General features: G+C 43.5%; 1 protein-coding gene across 1 annotated transcript; it reads right to left on the bottom strand.

The window, feature by feature from the left end:
- Nucleotides 1–3,781: 3,781 nt before the first annotated feature.
- satb1a (SATB homeobox 1a) lies at nt 3,782–15,452 on the bottom strand. The gene is made up of 10 exons (XM_061093172.1): nt 15,236–15,452; nt 14,873–15,049; nt 14,633–14,759; nt 13,032–13,155; nt 11,599–11,710; nt 10,642–11,159; nt 9,103–9,300; nt 8,222–8,377; nt 5,860–6,063; nt 3,782–4,693 (listed from the first exon to the last, which is right to left on the bottom strand). Exons 1-10 carry the CDS (start codon nt 15,450–15,452, stop codon nt 3,782–3,784), a joined length of 2,745 nt encoding a protein of 914 aa, XP_060949155.1.
- Nucleotides 15,453–17,312: the final 1,860 nt, after the last annotated feature.

A 17,312-nucleotide genomic window follows, 5' to 3' on the forward strand; every position in this document is an offset into this window, starting at 1 on the left:
AAAAGAACACACACATATTCTGTGAAAAAGTGTTGTTTTCTTATTTATAAAAATGTATTATGAGGTTTATGAAACTTCTTTGGCATGAGGGTTTGATAACATCCTAAGAATTATTGCCAATTTTTGTTTTTCATTTATACAATTATGTTAGTCTGTATATCGGTCTCATAGTTTTTTTTGTACTCCCTATCTATATATATATATATATATATATATATATATATATATTTATTACATATGATCATATATCATATTACCAATAACACTGCGCTTTTACCTTATTTTGAATTCAAGACTGTGGCACTGAGTATTTTAACACTGGATTATTTGTGAAGAATTCCCAAATCTCAATACTTCTTCTACCTCTGCTTTCTTGAAATACACTTTTATATTAAAATAAAATTGAAAAATAGTACCTCATGGTCAGATTTATGGGACAAATGATGAGGGTTGTTAATTTGCAGACAGTATTATGTACCACTTACTGGACTCTGTAGCTCTACAATTTAATTTCTACTTTCCTTCTCTGGTGCTGATCCAATCAGACAGGTTTGGAAAACTACCAACCTATAACTAAGGTCAAATAACATAGGGTCGTTCAAAGTCAATTGAAAATGTATCTGCATACAACTGCATGGATTTCTGTGTCTTAATTCACATAATAAAAGAAGACAGACATTTCCTCTTTCAACAAAAATAACAAAGGAGGGTTATATTGAGAACAAATTAAGAATCAAGAGAGAAATAAAGGAAATGTAGTGGAAACTGAGCATAGATGGGCTTTAAAACTATTCTCCAACAAGTGCATTGTAAAAGCACAAATTTGTGGTGGACAACGGCACCAAGTAGAAATAAAATGCATCCTGAATAAACATGAACACCGCAGGAGCCCTCTTAACGCGAGAGTTAATTAAGATCTTTTTATGCAGACTTAGTTTCAGCAATTTCAGAAGTCAGATTGATCTGTAAAGAGCTTGTAACCCACACATTCACCCTGAACGGCTTCACACAGACAAAACAAAAGAAACTAAAGCTGAGCAGCGTGACAGGCATGATGGGGGAAAGGGCAGGAGTCCATGTGAAGATATACAGTGCACAGGTGGTGACATTAAATAGCATTAATGAGTCAAATGTGTGCACTGTGTGATTGCGTTTGTGTGGTGGTGGGGGTTAACACAAAGCAGTCGTAATGATCCTCATTGCCATTACTGCCGCCATCATCATCGCAAGCATGGCATTTCAAGAGCGCCATTATCATCATTATCATAGCTAATATTACTGATGATGAGGTGTTTCTGGCCTCTTGTTGGCCCTAACTAAGGCATCGTCATGGAAACAGATGACAGAAAAGAGCACAGCTTTATTGAATTACTCTATGAAGCCATTCTGACCAAATGGGGCTTGAATGCTGCACCGTCTGAGGGAGCGGCAATGTGAGACGTGCCAGGGAGACACAGATGAGAATCAGGGGTGGAGAGAGAGGGGAAGAAACCCAGATAGAAAGAGCCGTTGAGATAAACAGAAAGAAGAAAGAAAGGAGATATACGGCAGAAAACACAGTGAGGACCATGTGATTGTAGAGAGACACAGATCCACTGGTACAGAGAGGCCTGCTGATCAACACAGAGGAATACTGTGTGACAGCGGGAAAACAATGGCAACAATTCACCAACATAGACATAGTTATATAAGAAGAAATTAGCAGTACTAATTCTACAACATTAATACAGACAGTGAACCTCACATCAGAACCATTGATTATGGGTCTGTCACAGCAGGCCTCTGCTTGTCTTAAATTAGCAGCATCTGCATTTTTTTCTTTTCAACCAAAAGTATTTCTGGCCTAACAGATCTCACAGGCTGTCAAATCCAGCTCCTATACATTGCAAACACATTCCAACTAGACATATTGAAAGTGCAAATGCGATCTGCTGATTTAATGCTACTTAGGAGGAAAACAACCATCCTTTTGTGAGAATGCAGAAATAGCTCGATGCCCTCACAGCTATCCTTGCTCGCTATGGTGCTCCCGCAGATTCTGTCACATGAGGTTTCAAACCTGAGTTTCCTGGTGAGAAACATCACTGGAAAAGGACAGATTTATGTGTACTGTTTGTGCTTAAACTGCTCTCAAAGCCACACATAGAGGTTGTCACAAATGATTTTTAGATCAAAACATAGTTTTAGTGCCTTTAAGTCTCTCTCTCTCTCTCTCTCTCTCTCTCTCTCTCTCTCTCTCTCTAACCTGGATCAAGAAAAAGTGGTAGAACTTGATTGACATGTGAGAGGTTAAATAAAAGCCTCTCTCTCTTTCTCTCTCTGTCTCACTCTATCAAAACGGCACAGTCTCTTTCTCTCTCTCCCTCTCTTAAACCAGCTACTCTATGTCTCTCTCTAAAAAACTGAAACAGTCTCTGGACCCGGCAGCAAGCACCAGGCACACATTCAAAATTTTCTCGGATACATTTTCTAGTTTTAAGTCAAAAGCTTCCGTGGAGGCTTTCTCTCAAAACACATAAGTCTTTATTATGTCCCATTGTTTTGCAGACAATGTGAGTGTTTGTTCCTGCTGGAAGATCAGATAGACAGGACAGATTAAAGGAACACAAACATACAATTAGGACAAAGTCATAATGTCTTATATTTTGCAAATAAAAAATGCTGACATTTATTTTTTAATCTTTTATGTACACACAGCATGACCTCAGTCCTACATCTGTAGTCCACAGTCTTTGAGCACTCACTTCCATACAGCACAGCGTGTGGGAACTATGAGAACAACTGAGAGCAAGAGCAAACACTCTTCTTTGCCTTTTAATTGTCTGCGTTTGCTTTGTATGATAAATAACACAAAGAACACAAGATTTGCAAATGTAACACTTACAGCTATCTTCTGAGAGACTTGCAAATTCATGCACCCATAAAAATACTTTATGTAAATCATGATGATTTATATAACAGATAACTCAATCACTGTTTTATTTATTAATTCATCAAGCATAAGATGTGCTGTATTATATGTTATTCTTCTTTATAATTGCCTCTAAACCTGATTTTTCTGGCGCAAAGGAGGCGACGTTTTCATCCGGTTAGGTACACAAACACAACCAGACAACAGCAGAGGTATGTGCAGTGTATCTACGTGAACAGTGTGATGACAAACATGGACGAGAACAAGGTTGGAAATAGCGGCGCGATTCCTGATTAAATTACCTTGAACTTTAAAACGGACAAATTCGGATTCAAGACACCAAATAAATACTAAGCAACCAAAAAAACAAGCAGAAATCTAGTGATATTGATCATAGAAAAGCAAACTGGCAGTGCCACATCTGACAAGGCATTTCTGGTATGAACATATCTAAATTTACATCAGTCAACGAATTGCAATTATTCTTTTTAAACACTGATATGTTATCTGAGGCCCATTGTATTGGTTATTATTAGTCCAGACACATGTATCTACACTCAGGAGTTGTTTAGTAACATAATCTGTATATACAGTATAGTCACAGTTACTTTCTGTCTCGAGTGCATTTTGGGTAAATAATAGGGTACGGTTGGGGTAATGTAGGTCTCTGGTAGAGTTATTCCGCTTTATGCCTTTCCTCAGTCTTTTAGGACAAATGCCTAAAAAACACCCTAACACCAAAACACTGTGAGTCAGTATTTGTACAGTATAGAACAGTGGCTGAGTTGTAAGTGGACCAATGATGTGTTGTAAGCATGTCCAGGCTCACAGAGAAGCTATGGCTCATCCAAGCTTAGGGATGTATTTGGGTTAGATGGAGCTCTCCCACTCTTCCTTCAGAGGGGGAATGGTCTGTGTGCAAGCATCCAGTTCTTTCAAAGCACTTTCATCGCTCGATTCATTTCCCCCCTTTTGCTTCTCATCCTCCTTTTGTCCTGTTTCAGTCTTGCAATCACTTTCCCCGCCATGCTCCTCTGTAGAATTGTCCGGCAGGAGGAGGTTTGTGTCTGTGCAGCCGTGCGGGTCGTCTCGACTGGGTTTGGGGCTCAGTCTCTGGTGCTGACAGCGGTCGTGTTCGAGACCCCGTCCTTGGTCCTGGCTGTTGAAGAAGCTGCGGATGATGTGTCTGGGCAGACCCAGCTGAGCCGACAGGGTGTGGACCGCCTCCTCGTCTGGGTTGAGGCCCACGTCCTGGATGAAGCTCTGCAGGATCCCCAGGGCTTCGCAGGAAAGTTTGAGCCCCTCTCCTTGCACCTCTTCTCCACCTTCGACCTCATTATTATCTGCCTCTGAACAAACCCCAGCCCTACCTTGGCTCTCATTCTTCACATTAGGCCACTTCACAGACAGCTTGTCCTTCACCTTGCCCTCTTGGCTGTCTCTTGTGATCTCATTTGGGCCCTCCTCACCCGCACTTCCATCCATTGCCTGCTCCTTCTCTTCCGTATCCCTCAATCTCCCAGAACCACCCCAGTCTCCTCCCAAACTGCCCCTCTCTCCTGGTCCTCCCTCAGCCCAGTCCTTCATGTCCCCTCTCTCGCCATTGCTGCTGCCTCTGCTCTGCAAACGCACTCTCAGGTGCCCCCAGTTGACCCCAACCTCAGACTCGGCTGGCGATGCGGGGCACGGTTGCCGTGGAGACAGGTGAGGTCCCGCCTCAGGCTGAAGGGGGTGATGAGGTTGAAAATGGTGTTGCTGTGGCAGAGGGGAGTTGTGCTGGTACTGATGGGAGAAAAGAATAATAAAATAAGAGTACAAGCCATATGGATTTTAGCAACTAATTTACACTGTGTTAATGAAGATATTCACTGATTTGTTAGGTTTTTAAAACAAGGACATTGTTGTTTGTGCATATATAATTATCAAATAATAAAAAAATATGTAATACAATGATGATAGTCAGAAATATTAATAAGGACGATTAAAAATTGAGACAATTTCCTGATTCTATTTTTTTTAAAGTTGAAATATGCTCATACATTTTAGATGGGAAGATCATGTCAAAGCAAACAAAAGATTTAAAACCCTCCATTCTACCATGTCTTATGATTAATAATGATAGAGGAAGCGACTACTGAAAAAGGAAGTGTCATTTAAATTAGGTAAATGTAAGAATGATACCATCTGCTTACTTTTTTGGGTTTATTTTCACTTCTTAAATAATATTTGTTCAGTTTAGTTTCATATGTGATTTTATTTTCATACACAGAAGGATCCCTGTAAACCATGTCACCTTTTTCTTGATGGGGTGACATAAATTTGCAATGTGTAGATATTGGCTGGGGAGCAGAATGAGTAAATGCACAGTATACCTGGTCTAGTTTGGGAAGTAAATCAAAAGTAGTGACTGTATGATCTGTAACTGCCACAACACTGGTAGACCAGAGTGTAACCATCCAGAAGTCATGAACCAGTACACATGTCTTCTTAAAGATGCATTGATATTCCATTCAACATTATCTTTTATTTCACATGTTAACTGTGAGTTGGTTCTTTAATCAAGCCATCAATCTATACTCTAGCTTAGATGTGAAAGAAAAATTACAAATTAGTCTCTTTGATCGTTGCATACATATGGCAATCATCGTTTTTCTGGCATATTTGGCATTGAGCTGTTTCTTTATATAGCATTTTCTGTGTAAAATAAAGGCTGGTCACTTCAAGCCTTCACGATCACGGCAGCCATCCTTCAACATGTTGATTCTAAGCTAAGAGTTTTTTATCTGCTAGCTTATTACAAACCTTTTCCAATTCATGACAGCTATTTCAGTAGTAACATCAAATAAAACGTATGTGACTGTGGGGATTTATTGTCAAGAACAGCTCAGAGATTGAGTGCTTAAAACAGTGGTCCATGTGTAATGATTATCTCCCTTATGTCCTCTCACCAGTGTATTGTCACTGCCGAGCAGCGCCAGCCTGTCAGCGCAGTGCTGCTGTGCCATTGTGCTGCTGCTCTCCTGCTCGTAGATGAAGTCTCTCTCAGTCTGGGACAGGCTGAGGAATCGGCGGATCATGCACAAGTTCTCCCACAGGGTTCGGTTCTCCGGACTGGGATCCTCCTTCCAGCGCAGCAGCTCACACAGCCAGCCCTAGAGGAAGAAAACACACACACGCACACACATGAGCTGACCAGGTAACCCACTGTGTTAGACTACGCACACAGGGAGGACATGTCCTGTCCTTCACCCAGAGGTCAAGACACTTTGTCAGTACACATTTGTATTCCCGTTGTGTTCTTAAGAAGACTGTGACGTCCAGTTAGTTCCTGTGGTGCAGATCTGTCTGACCTGACCCGACAACTCCCCAAGCAAGAGGAAAAACTTGAGGAAAAAACCTACTCGTTGATCAGCTATTATGTTAAAACAAAAGGCTGTGAAGTGAATATTTCTATCTCAACAAGTTCATCTTATATAACTCAAAAATAACCTGTCTTAATCTGACATTTGAACCTGAAACTGATGATAAAGCTAAGTAAAGCTCACCTCGCCATGAAGCATACTGTGCAGTGCACTGTATTTTTAAGTTTGTATGGTGGCAGCACATTGGTCCAGTGGTTAGCCTCACAGCAAGAAGGTTCTGGTTTCGAACCTGACAATGGGTTGGGCCTTTTTGTGCAGAGTTTGCATGTTCTCCCATTAGATTAATTGGACTGTTTAAATTTTCTGTAGGTGATAATGTTTGTTTGCTCCTATACATCGGCCCTGCTGTGATAAGCTGCGGACCAGGGTGTACTCAAAGGATAAGCCCTAAAGATGATGGATGATGGATGGATGGATGATGGATGGATGGATGGATGGATGGATGGATGGATGTTTGTGTGGTACTAAGTAAGTATAGGCAAAATGACACATACATAATTAAAATCTAATCATCTGGTCTCTTCTCTAGTGTGAACCTCTGGTGTAAGGTAAAAATAGCTTTGGGACACCAAAATTGCCATGGCAACGTGGCACCATGGCAATATATATGATGAGTTTTGATTCATGTCACCACAGAACGCTGATTATCTAATTGACTTTGCGAGAAATTTGAATTTAAGCAGATACAAGTAGTGATAACTATCAACCATTAAACAGCATTCATTTAAAAAACACATTTATTTAGAACTGGTCGATGTTAAGATGGGTGTCTATTTCTTGTTTTCTGTGGTTAAAGATGCTCTAATGGCAAAGCTGCAAGATCACGGAGACATTTTCATATTAGCTGGAATGGTTTCTGCATCACGACAGTGGAAACTTGTGAGCAGCAGATTGAGGAACATGGAGCCAGCGAGTTTTAGATTCATGAACTAGAGCATGATTACGTTGGTGAGGAGGCTGATACCCTCGCATCGAGTAAATTCGCACAAACACACCAGCCCAATGCGCACAAACACTCATGCAGATGCACGCACACCTGGCTGAAGCCCAACTCTAGCACACAATGCCATCCAGATGCACAGTGCAGATAGAGCAGAGTGATCCAGCATGGTTCTGCCTGCCAAACAACCGGGTAATAGAGAGAGCGAGCGAGCGGGGAACAGAGTAGATAGAGAAAGTACGTTAGAAATTGAGGCCAATGAAAAGATAGAAAAAGAACCTCAGGGCTTTTGGACCACCTGTCTGTGCTGGCATGACCGCTGAATGACCTCTAAACATCATGGTGATGAGACGAGAGCGAGAGTTTATGCTGTAAAAAAAACGAAGGAACGAAGGAAGGAAAGACAGAAGGAAGGAAGGAAAGACAGAAGGAAGGAAGGAATGAAAGAAAGCTGGAAACTGGAGACATGCACAAGGCGAAGGGAAAACGAGACAGCTAAAATCCCCCCATTCCATGAAGGGAAATTATCCTCAAAACAAAAGGCAATAACAAGCTTATGGAGCCGCCATAAAAATGAGAACAATAAACACTCAAATCATGCGTGTGTGTGTGTGCACAAGCGCATTTGTGGGCCTGTGTGCTCTCGTGCGATTGCGTGTACTCACACTTGTACAGTATGTCTATGTGCACAAATAAGTGGTGTGTACGTGTGTATGGCAGCTATTAAAGCGATAATTTAGGACACAATAGCAGTCTGATGCACTGATAGTGCTCTGCAGAGTACAGCTGCTGCTTGATTATCTGGGCTTCCCTCCACACACAGTAGCCCTCCTTGCTTTAACTGGGGAGATGGACTAATCGGGGATGCTAAATTTGAGCAATCAAGCAGTGCAATGATTAGGAGCAATATGTGTGTGTTTAAAACTGGAAACCTTCATGCGGATATACCTGGCTCTTGGAGGCGGCCACCTTTGCAAACAGGGCCTGAGACACCTTGGCTCTCTTCATCTCGTGCTGGATCTCCTCGTAGATGTTGGAGCTGACGTTGAGCACGCAGCTCTCGGTCTTCGGCCCTCTGTCTGCTGAAACCGGGGACAGTCTCGCCTAAAAAGTGACAGACAGGAAGACAGAGAGACGAAGAGAGTGAGTTTAAATGCAAGCTACGTTAATCTGAGTAACCAGCATTTGTTGCAATACACTGTCCTTAACACTTAGGTTTCAAGTCTTGAAGAAAGAGAAGCCAGGGAGGGACCGTATATTTTATGCAATGCGGAAAATGCTAGGATTTAAACAGAAGAGTTAAACAAATCCAGGAATTATTTTACATTGCGAGATTGCACGTTTATTCAACATTTTCTAAATTTCTCAGAAAATATTGAATGGATCTTGATTAAAGAAAATCTGTAATGTTTAAGGAACTCATATCTGTGAGTTTGTAAAATTTGGTGCAGATCCAAATAATTTTAATGTGATTTATATTCAGACGAGATCAGTGGTGATTAGGGGATCACTAAATGAAGGAGGAGACATTGCTTGGAAATCCAGGATCCTCAAGGGATGACCAACATCTGAAACATTACAACTCCCATGATGATGATTTATAATTGTTTATAATTACCTTCACCAATCACCGTCTTTTAAAATAACCTAATTGTCTGAGTGTTTTGCACAATTTCGTCAAATCAATCTTTCACAGCCGAACATGCTTAAAATCACCTATGTTTGCTTCTGCGAAGATATAATGTGGTTTCACAACATGAACTTTAGTAAAATTGAGTGTTGTTTGTTGGTTTTTATGTCTCTGTCTCCCCGTGCGTCTGCTGGCTGACCTGCGTAGATCTCGGTGGCGTGTTGTTGCAGCTGGGGATGAATCCGGTCAGGCTCCTCTCTTTCTCCTCCTGGTAGACGCGCTCCCTCTCTGCCTCGGGGAGCAGCAGGAAGCTGTACATGGCTCGCAGGTTGACCACCAGAGACTGGGAGGCGTGTTTAGGGTCCTCCTCCTTACGCAGGATCTCTGACAGCAGGCCCTGGTAAAAACATGCACAAGCACAAACAGCGACACTCATTGATTAGTGCAAGCACAAACCCGTACGTGGATAAATAAGGCTGTATATTGGCATCAAGCAAATGATATGATCAAAATAACATTTAGAAACACATAATCATTTAAATAGTGACTGATTTTGTGTCTTAACACCTTGAATATCTCACAGACAATTGATATCAGGGAACCACTTGTATTTAAGTTATTTTTTCCTTTATCTTTATGTTAACATCATAGATATAAAGGTTCTTATGCACCTGAAGGAATTTGACACACACTCCTTATATCCAACTCGTTCTCCTGCACTGAAGTGTTTCACGGCTACAGAAGATACAGAGCCGGGTCCCGGTCGGTGCTAAGCACACTACTTGTCTCTAGTGTTAGCGTCACTCTGTGTGTATCAGTCTCTGCAGGAAAGCCTTCAAACGTCCCATGCAGATTGCAGGGCTTCCTTCCTGAAAATAAATCAGATTCCATGCTGGCGCTGAAATGACATAAGAGGGAACCAGCCTTCTTATTCAAATCCCGGATCATCGTTGAATCCACCCAACAAACTCTGCCTTCCAAATAGAAGGAGGCTTTGCATGAATCGCCAAATGACGAATGGTTCACTCGCTTTTAGATGGCATCTTGGCACCATGCCCAACTTGTACGCCTGGCACCTTGGATTCGGCAACGGGGAGACATGGGGGTGGATAATAACTGATGACAGTAATAATAATAATAACAATGGGCTTAGCCAGTCCTTTGAGCTCCATTTCTGTTGGTGTGTTGGTGAATGTACTATAATGGACACAGATAACGTTGCCTTTTAGTGTTTGAGGCGATAGTAGAGGGAGATAATGGATGCGGAATGAGAGGCAGAATAAGGGAAAGATTAGAAAAGAGATAGATTGGCAGTACGCGATAGATTTTAAATGAATAAAAAAGGCTGCCAGAGTGAAAGGTGGCACGATGGAGGGATAGTGAGCTAGAGGAAGAGGTAGAGAGGGAGACAGAATTTCTCCAAGGGGTTGTGATTAGTTGGCCCAGCAGCTGCTTCATCGCTGGCACAAGCTTTTGTGCTGCAGAGAGCTGGCACAGACACACACATTCATACATACACACATGTGCGTTGGGGTGGGGGTGCACTGCGGCAAAGGCCATGCCAACATGCCAACCACCAAACACACATATTCACATGGAACACACTTACGTACCACCGCAACACAAGAGAACCCCTTACAGCAGATAATCACCAGAAAACAGGCTTTTACTGCTGCTGCAAAGCTTTTATCATTTTCATTCAGATCATAATCTCGGGGGCCGCCCCTCTTTTCCATACCTGGGTCCTGTTAAAAGCCACCCGGGCAAAGATGGCTTGGGAGATGCCTGCTCTCTTCAGCTCCTCCCTCACACAGTGGTAGATTTCCAGCGGCACGTCGCACTGGCCCCCCGAAGAGCCAGCCGGTGCCTGGCTCGGAGGCCCGGCAGCAGGGCCCCCCCCCGGGCCGCACTGCGCCTGCTGTGGAGCTTGGGACTCTGAGGCGAAGACCTTGGCTCTCACCATGGGGGGGTGGTTGAGATACTGTTGCGGGGACGGCGAGAGGCCCTGGCTCGCCAGCATGCGGCTAACAGCATACTGCTGGTTGAGAAACTGGGCCATCACCAGCTGCTGGTTCACCATTTGGGGGCTGAGAGGTTGTGTCACCAGCGCAGGAGGGCGTAGGCCAAGGGGCGGGTGAGCACACATGCTGGCTACTCCTCCTCGAGGGAAAAGAAGGGTTGGGCTCTGCTCGGTACCTGTGATTGGCTGCTGGGTGAGGGTAATATGTGCAGACTGCTCAGAGAAGCTGTCAATCTCTGGTGAAGGAAAAAAGGAAAGCAAAGATGTAATTATCAACACATGTAATATTAACAGTGCACCTGAAATCCATACTACTTACTAATTCTAGGACATGTTCATGTTGAAAATGTAACACATTAAATATTCCAACCAGGATGAATTGCTTACTAAATATGATTTATTTTATGTGCTGTGAGTCAAGTTGTGGGTGGCAAGACAACATAAAAAGAATCTGGAAAAACAAAAGAAAAACTGTTTTATCTCTTAAGGGAGAAATTTAGCTTTCGAGAAAAAAAACACATTTTTTATATAATTACCTTTCGATATGAAAAGGGAAGGGGATTTTTTTACCCGAGCTAAACCATACAATTAGTATGTAGTTTATGTGAACTACAGACATGCTGTAAAACTAATCATGGGCGCTTGTCTTTCGCAGGCTCGATTGAAAGCCCTCACCTTTGAAGCATTTGGTCTTCTTGAAGTGCTTGTACCATCGACCAAACTCGTGACACTTGGCAGCTGAGACATTTGCATAGTAAGTGCTATTTACAATAGATGATATCATACTCTGAAACAGAGGGAGGAAAGACAGTGGAAATTCATTACACTTTCTGAGCTCCTGCCTGGGTGTCTCAGCTGTTCACACATCTGATATTAATGATCTCAGATCTGTGTTATTAAAAAGACCCCCAGGTAAATAGGATAATAAAGACAGATGAGTGTGTCTGTGTGTGAGTGAGTGAGTGAGTGAGTGAGTGTGTGTGTGTGTGTGTCTGTGTGTGTGTATGTGTGTGTGTGGGAGCGCGCTTAATCAAACAAAACACAAGAGGTCATCAGAGACTATGCATCAGTGTGTCTCATTCACATACATAACTGTATATACACAGGAAAACACACACAAACAGACACACACACACACACACACACACACGCACAGACACACACATGAATACACACACACGGTTTTTCCCCAAAGACCATCCTGTGCAATCTTTACATCTGATTACACCTTTCATCTTCTCATATTTATTTTAATCTGCTTCTAGCAAACAAGAGAGGGGGTAAACGGAGAGATGGGGGAGAGACAGAGAGAGATAGAGAGACTGAGAAAGGGAGAGAGAGAGAGAGAGAGAGAGAGATGGGGGAGGGCAGATTGATTGGTATCTGATCTTAACACTGTAAAGGAAAAGGAAAGAATCCGAAAAAGAGGGAGAGAGAGAGATAGAGATAGAGCAATTTCTCTTTTTCAAACTGTAGATGTCCTAAGCACCCTCAGGCATGATAACAGATAGATCAAGTTGATACTTATGATTATTCATAAAGAGGCCTTCCCCAAATACTGCAAGATTTATGTAAAATTATTTCTGCAGTTGTGTCTGTATTTGCTTAATTAAACGCACAGGAGCTGAAGGAGATCTTACAGCCAGATTTTGATGTTATTGCTGAATGTAGCGGGTACAGCATAAAAAAAAAAAAATACTGCATATAAAAAAAGAGTGAGGATGATGGGCAGAGAGTGAGACGGCGGCTGACGCTGGCAGACGGAGGGGGGGGCGACAGGCAGACAGGTCGGCCTTCGGCGGAATCAAGATAGGCAGCAGCCGAGGCGGCGTGGCTTTTTAAGAGATAACCATCTCTGGTTATCTGCCTCCCGCTCCTGCGCCCTGCCCCCGCACCTTATCTACCTCCGCATCTGGACTTCCTCTCTAACGATTGGACCACACGCTCACTCTGGGTCATGCATCAAAGAAGGCACAAACACACACAAGCACACACACACACACACACTTGTGCAGAACATGGAAGGGCAAAGACATTTCACACGCCATCGAGCGTCAGTGCTATTTCTCCTATTTTCTTGTCTTGTGTCCTGCGTGTGTGTATCTTACCTGGGACAGCGGACACTCCTTAGCCAGGGAGCTCTGGTTCATGTCCTTGAGGAGCTCCTTCAGAGCGTTTCTCACTGTGGAGTGACTCCACTGCTCGGCTGGCAAGTCTTCCAGTTTGGGGCAGCTAGACAAAGAGCAAAGTAAAAAGACTTGATATCATTTCAGTAATTACCTCTGCTAAGGGGGTTGTTTTTGTCTGTTTGATTGTTATTCAGCAGGATTATACAAAAAACTACTGAGCCAATATCCATGAAATGTTGTGGAGGGGTGGGGGTGAGTTCTCTGATAAAAAATGTATTTAAGTTTGTGCAATTTGCTGCAGAGCCAAATAAAAATCCAGATATAGTGAATTTAAACGTGGTTTTATAAGAGGACTGTTTGGCAATAAACTGTAATGTTAGAAAACTCCAGAGCCACAGATGCCGTCTTCTTTTTTTAACAAGTTGCCCATTGCAGAGCCCCCCCTCCTCTTCCTCCTCCACTCCCAATAATCACACTCAGACTTTCATTCGCACCCACAGTTGCACTCTCTCATCTGTTAAAGAAACACACACACACACACACACACACACACACACACACACACACACACACTTTAATAAGGGTGTGAAAGTCTAGGCTGTGGAAGGAAGACATTAAGGAAACTCATGTGAATACAGGGAAATCGTACACAGCCCCATGTTCTTCTTTCTCTTAAGCAAAACAAGGTTTTTTGACCTGTCACAGTAGGAAAGGTGATTGAGTGAATTGCAAAAAAGAATGAAAGCTGATTTCCAGTCCTGGTCCTGGTATAATGGGTGATGGTTCACTGTCATTCTGTTGTGGTTTCACCCGCCAGAACTACAGAATGTGTCATACTTTCCTAGCTCCTTTGCAAGGCCCTAGCACAGCTACAGGTTAAAAAAAGTGATCCTGATAAAATGTGAAAAGTACAAAACAACTTTTAATGTCTCCCATAATTAAAATGCTCACTCATTCCAACGAGCAAATAAAACCACTCATTAAAGTTAACATAATGATATCTAAAATGGTAGAATAATGAATAACTAAGTGTGGTTGAAACCTATTTTGTAGTTGAAAAGTAACTTTTTGCAGACCTGTCTAAGACTTTTATGACCTGAGCTGTTTGTGACCTGAAACTATATGGCCTGTCTAATACCTTTATGACCTTTTTATTAATTATTGACTGTCCAAGAACCTAATTTCCGTCTTCTTTATCTTCAAGAGGAAACGTATGCAAATTAATTCCCGTCTCAAACTGCGCCTACAGAACAAGTCTGAACTGGCTCAGACAGACAGCCTTGGTTCTCCAATATAAGATCCTTGCATTTGACTGTTCTCCATCTTCACTCTGAGATCCCTGTGACTCTCTGTGTGGATCCTTTCTGGAGAGAGCCCCTTTTAATATACACAGAGACACATATGGTGTTCCAGCCTCTTGTATTTTCAGATTTCCATCACAATACCAAACAAATAAATAAGATAGTCCCTCAGCCCCAACACAGCCACACTCAGTCTCACAACCACGGGTAGACTCCACACAGACAGAAGAAGAAGAGCCTTTTAGATGCATATGGTCGGGTGTCACGTCTGCTCTCTACCTGTGCAGCTGTATTTTCAGGGTGATGACATGGTGAACATCCTGCAGCATGTCCGCCACTGTGGCGTCCGGAGCATCTGTTACACAGGACAGAGGCACCGGGTTCCACCTGCCAACCTGGATCAGACCTGAACACACACAAGTTTAAACTGTGAGAACTTGAAGACAATATCTCGTGTTTCCCTGCCTCTCTTTGAATGTGTGTGTTTGTGTGTGTGTGTGTGTGTGTGTGTGTGTGTACCTTTAGCCTGTGCGGCAGAGCTGTGAGAGTAGCCCAGTGTCAGCAGGGCCATCTCGATCAGCTGGTTAAACAGCAGATCTCTCTTGACCAACACAAACTCGGAGTGTTCTTCTCTCCTCTCTCCGTCCATTGGGCTCTCTCTGTGCTCCACCACGCAGAACACCGGCAGCACGCTCCCTAAGGTGAGGGAGACAACTGATTTCAGACAGCAGGACATTTGAGAATGAAAAAATCACATCATTCATTATCAAGGTGGCAAGTGATGGTGCACCATCCTCAGTGCATGAGTCTCTATTCACTGCCAAAAAAACAAAATCTGTAAAAAGGTATTTAAGACCCTTTTCCCCATGGCAGCCCATGTACCTCTGCTGTGCCAGTTTTTTCCCTGTGGCCTCCCTGCGGTGGGGTTCTGGGCCAGAGAGGGGTTTTTGGCCTCAGGACTCCCCTGCCGGCTCCTCTCCTGGGCCGAGGGTCCCGCTCCGTTTTGTTCCAGCCGAGCCAGCTTGGCGGGAGGGGGCCTGGGGTCTAGAATGGGATCACTGCCCTCGGATTGCTTGGCTCCATTACACAGGGTGTCCATCTGTGGTATCACACTAATACAGAGACACAGACACATAAAAATCCAAAGACCGTGCCAAGTTGCTTCATAGAATAACAATCTCTATTATCTCGGTCGTAAATCTGCAGACTGGTCAGTGGTTTTATGGTGCACCCTTTGGTGTTTTTGAACTATTATGCTCCAGTATTTTTTTTTATGTGACTTTTGCAAAGACAACAACATTAAAATGTTTTCAGAATATGTTAAATACATCCGTCATTTCCAGCCTGTAGCCTAATTAAGTAATAGCATACAAAGTACACAAAGAATGACAAAAGTGTTGAAGAGACCTGTCTGTGTCAAACAAGGGGGGGGGATGAGATTTTTGACGAACACGTACACAAACACACACTGGGATCAGAAGGATATCCGGATCAGTGTGAGGTGGTGACCTTCACACAGATGCAGCGATCAGGACGACCCACTAAATCCAGTTCAACTCCTCCGGTGAATGGCACATAGCGCAGTTTCTCCTCCTCATAACCAACCCGCTGTCCTCTCCAGACGCGCTGCTGGGAGTGACAGGGATTCAGCTCCTCCTCGGCGGCGCTGCTCGTCCCACGTCCGGCTCGGCTGAAGTTTGATGGAGGCGAAACCACGAACCTGCTTCAGCCACGGACCCGGCGGCGCGCGTCCCCCGACCTGCCATCACGCATCAGCAGCCCATTCCCGCAGACATCAGCCGGATCCATATGGCACAGGCGCGCTCTGCTCCCATTGATCCCCCCCCAGCTCCTCTCGACCATGCACGCTCCCGATCGGCTGTTTACTGTCCAAGTAGTTTTGCTGTCTAGTCCTCCTTGTTGCACCGTGGTTCACCCGCCACGCTTTAGATCATCTTCCGGCCGTGAACGATGCATTCACTGGCCTCAGTGCAAGTTCGGATCGAGCACCGGGGGCGAGCTGCAGCTGCTGCCGTGGATCAAGCCCCGGCACCGGGAGAACAATGCTCGGCTCTGAGCTCCAGGATCACATTATTCCCTGCGTGTCATGGACGAGGCTGCAGCTCTGACGCCGGGGCAGCGGCTGTTGTTGGTTACACTTCAAAGCCCTGTGCGCACGCGGAGAAAGAGAGAGAGAGAGAGAGAGAAAGAGAGAGAGAGAGAGACAGAGAGAGAGAGAGAGAGCTAGACCCCCCATCACACACACACACACACACACACACATACACACACACATACACACACACACTCATAAATAGGCTACACGGACCCAGCTGCATTAGCATATGGTGTAATAATGAATTCACTAGCGCGCTCCGTAAATGTATTAAATGTGACAATTGCGCATAAATCTATTTATTATTTTCTGCCGCATGCTGTGCACGCACTTATTATTGTCTTTAGGGTCTCGCCGGAGCTCTCCATGGTAACAAAGTGGAGCAGGACAGCAAGGTGGAAGCGGCTGACTGATATTAACTTTTGATCGCTGATGTGTTATTGTCACAAGAGCGTGGCTCATGTTTAATGCGCAGATAATCACATTTTCACCCCATTCAGCCAATAATGTGTTCTGTATCTCATTACAACACTATATAGCGGCTGAGAGTAAATTATTCATATCAATACTATAGCAGACTTCTAGAATAATACTATAATAGACTAGAGTATAACTGTGCGGAATAGTATAGTGTTATATATCTCATTACCACATTATATCCCAGACAAGAGTAAATTATTAATATCAATACTATACCAGACTTCTATACTAATACTTTAAAAGACTAGACTATGACTGTGGGTAAAAGTATAGTGCATATAGTATAGTATAGTAGTAGCATGGTGTTCCAATATAATGCCTATTATATAGACATAGTATAGAAGGCTAGTATATAGTATAGTA

Source organism: Limanda limanda, chromosome 19 (genome assembly GCF_963576545.1).
Source record: "Limanda limanda chromosome 19, fLimLim1.1, whole genome shotgun sequence".
Classification (NCBI taxonomy): Eukaryota; Metazoa; Chordata; class Actinopteri; order Pleuronectiformes; family Pleuronectidae; genus Limanda; species Limanda limanda.